Genomic DNA, 3,027 nt, shown 5'->3' with positions numbered 1-3,027 from the left:
GACAGCTTGTTGTGGTGGAAAGTGCAATGGACTGGCATTTATTTATTTATTTATTTCATAGTCAATGGAAAGAGACACCCACCCCTCTCCCTTTTGCTTGGTGAGGGGTTGACTGACTTTAAGTCAGAAGCACACAAGGGATGTGACTAAGGACGTAGGAGAATAATGGAGGTTGTCTGGGTGAATTAAGAACAAGTCCTCCTCACCAGCATTTGCCTCTGGACAGGGGTGGGGAAACTCATTGCAATTCCATTCATTGCTGATGGCATTTTCTGTTCTTCACACCATGCTGCCCTCTTGTGGGGAGCAGGAAGAGGTGGAATATATAGTTCCAGGGGCCTTGGATTCTGACAAGATGCTTAATTTGCAAAATGTCATTTGGCATAGATTTGTGAGTGTATCTTCTAGTAACGTTGGGAAGAGCAAAGCAGCACCGAACATGTAGTTGCACCCAAAACACATTTCAACTATTGGATCTTGATATTTAAAAGTTTTTATTTTTTCAGTTAATTCACCAGTTTACATGCCACAGAACACACCATTGCTGAATAGTCCTGTCAAACCATATGTTTTCCAAATGTGATTCTTCTCCTCACCACAATGGAGAGGTAAGTGTGTGGACATGAGTCATCTGAGTAGCTGTCCAGTAGGGTCGGTTAGGCTGAGATGCCGTGACTGACCCAAGGTCATCTAGTGACCTTCATGGACAAGTAGGGATTTGAACCCGGGTTTCCCAGGTTCTATGCGCTGCAGAGGTGGTTTCACACCATGCCAAGGGATGCTGGGATGATAAAGAAAGACACAATGGCCAATTCACAATTTTTTAAAAAGTCCTCATTTCTACTTGAGGTCTATCGTCAGCAGCCTTAAGCTTAAATCAGAGGTATGAGCAGAAAAAACACAAATAATCATGCATTTGCAAAACTGGATATTGAATTTAGGTGGGGGGGGGGAATGCTGCTGCAAAGTCTTTTTGTAAAGTGCTGTACTGATCCACATAGCTCGACTTCCATTGTTTGTCACTTTTGTAGGTTTCCATCAGTATAATCATTTCTGGATTAAGTTACAGATTGAAGAGGCAGGCAGTTTGGATGTTGTTCCGCATCATCTGTGGAATGTAGAGTTCCTCTGTCAAAACTTTCACAGTGTATTTGTTTATAGAAGCAGGACTTCTACTTTTTGAACAGGGCTCAATAGGCTTTGTCTCACTGTGTCTTCTCGGGCACATAAATACACAGCGGAGTCTGCAGCTGTCAAGGAGTTCAGCTGGAGAGAGAACTCATTCTTTGAGGCATCTGAAGAAATGCTTGCTCGGCTCTTCAGAGAAGGGGCATATCTTGTTTCTCCATTATAGGGGTATATCCATGCAATCCATTCCAGACCTTTCCCAGGAGCTTGACGGATCCAACTCCACGAATAGTACCGAGTAGAGATGGAGAAACCTGTGACTTTACAAAGCAGGTTGAGATTCTCTCCTGGTCTCACTATTCCTGGCCCAAATGATACAAGTTGAATGTCTGAGAAGACCCCTTGGAAAGAGAAAAGATTGCAATGAATGGTTGGACTTCATCTAATTGCTACATGAAGTCAATTAACATTGCAGAACTTCCCTTACCTTTAGAAAAAGCCACCAAGGGAAACAAGAGCAACAAGAGCTCCATAATGTTGATGAATGAATGTGCAAGAGATGCAGGAAAGAGGGGACTCTGGGCTGGGAAGCAAGTGAAGATTTTATATTCAGGGCTTTTCATCTGAAACCAATCCCAACTTCCTGGTGGTATTTACATGAGACCTCCCCAGTGAGGCACATGAGGCAGATAAAAGCAGTTTGGGGGATCAGGGTTTGCTGCTGGCTTCCTCTTTGTCCCCTGCACACACAAACACTCACAGGGAAATGCACACAGAGTGGAGTTCTAATGCAGGGGGCATAAATGGAATGTAAAATTCAGTCGAAGACATTTGTGTTGGAGGAAGGTTTGGAAGAAATAAAAATACTGGGGATGATTTTTTTCTTTCTTTTATGCTTTAAAACTGCTGGTTGTGGTGGATCAGTCAATATACTGGCTTATTGTTGATGTTATTTTCATCCTCCCTTGGCCATGTACCTATAGAGATCCTTCTGGTGTGACGCAACTATAATTTCAAATGCAGCTTGTGAAAAAGTTGGGCTGGGATGGAGCTCTGCTGTGGCAACCTGGAGAAGATGAATTTTAAGTAAATAAAAGAAAATGTAAGATATAGGTTCCATCTTTATATTCACACCCCAGGGCACCCTTCATACATCCCTGGAATGCCCACCACATTCCCACATGCAACACCTTTATTATTTTTCTCCCCTCATGAAATCACATCAAGAGCCTTTTTAAAAAATGCTTCCTCAGCATGGAGGGAGATATTTGAAAGTTTCCTTTGCATAAATATTTAGAAAAGTTCTCTACACTAGAAAGGAGTCCATTTGCCTTAATAGTCAAAGGAAAGAGACAAAGTTGAGCCAATTCCACCCCCCCTCTCCCTTTTGTTTGGTGAGGGGTTGACTGACAAGAAGTCATAAGCACAGATGGCTGTGGCTCAGGATGTAGCAGGAGCACAGAGGTTGTCTGGGTGAATTAAGAAGGAGTCCTCCTCCCCAGCATTTGCCTTTGGACAGGGGTGGGAAAACTCATTGAAATGTTTTGGGACTCCAACGCCTTTCATCCTAGGGGTAGCCATTTTGAAGTTCGAGAGATGATGATGATGATGGTGGTGATGATGATTTTATTATATATCACTTTTCATCATAAAACCTCAGGATGGTTCACAAGATTAAAATACAACTTAAAATAAAAAATAAATAGTTAAAACATTAATTAAGTCAGCGTTCTGGACTGGTCACAGTGGCTGTGGAGGAGACTTTGGCCTCACTGTGAAATGGTCAAATGAAGTGGAAGACAATTTAGATTAAGTATGAAGATACACTGTAGATCACAACTCAGTAAAGAAATGAAATGTTTGTGGAATACACTCTCTTAAAGGCTTTAAATAAATAAA

The 3,027-nt window shown here is 42.0% G+C and overlaps 1 gene segment (V, D, J or C); it reads right to left on the bottom strand.

The window, feature by feature from the left end:
• Positions 1–1,138: 1,138 nt before the first annotated feature.
• LOC128399952 (immunoglobulin heavy variable 4-61-like) lies at positions 1,139–1,877 on the bottom strand. The segment is given in 2 exon segments: positions 1,139–1,529; positions 1,616–1,877. Coding segments are annotated over 2 exon segments (510 nt in total).
• Between the last annotated feature and the right edge of the window lie 1,150 nt (positions 1,878–3,027).

This window comes from Podarcis raffonei, chromosome 13, assembly GCF_027172205.1.
Source record: "Podarcis raffonei isolate rPodRaf1 chromosome 13, rPodRaf1.pri, whole genome shotgun sequence".
Lineage (NCBI taxonomy): Eukaryota > Metazoa > Chordata > Lepidosauria > Squamata > Lacertidae > Podarcis > Podarcis raffonei.
This window is presented reverse-complemented; position numbering and strand designations above follow the sequence as displayed.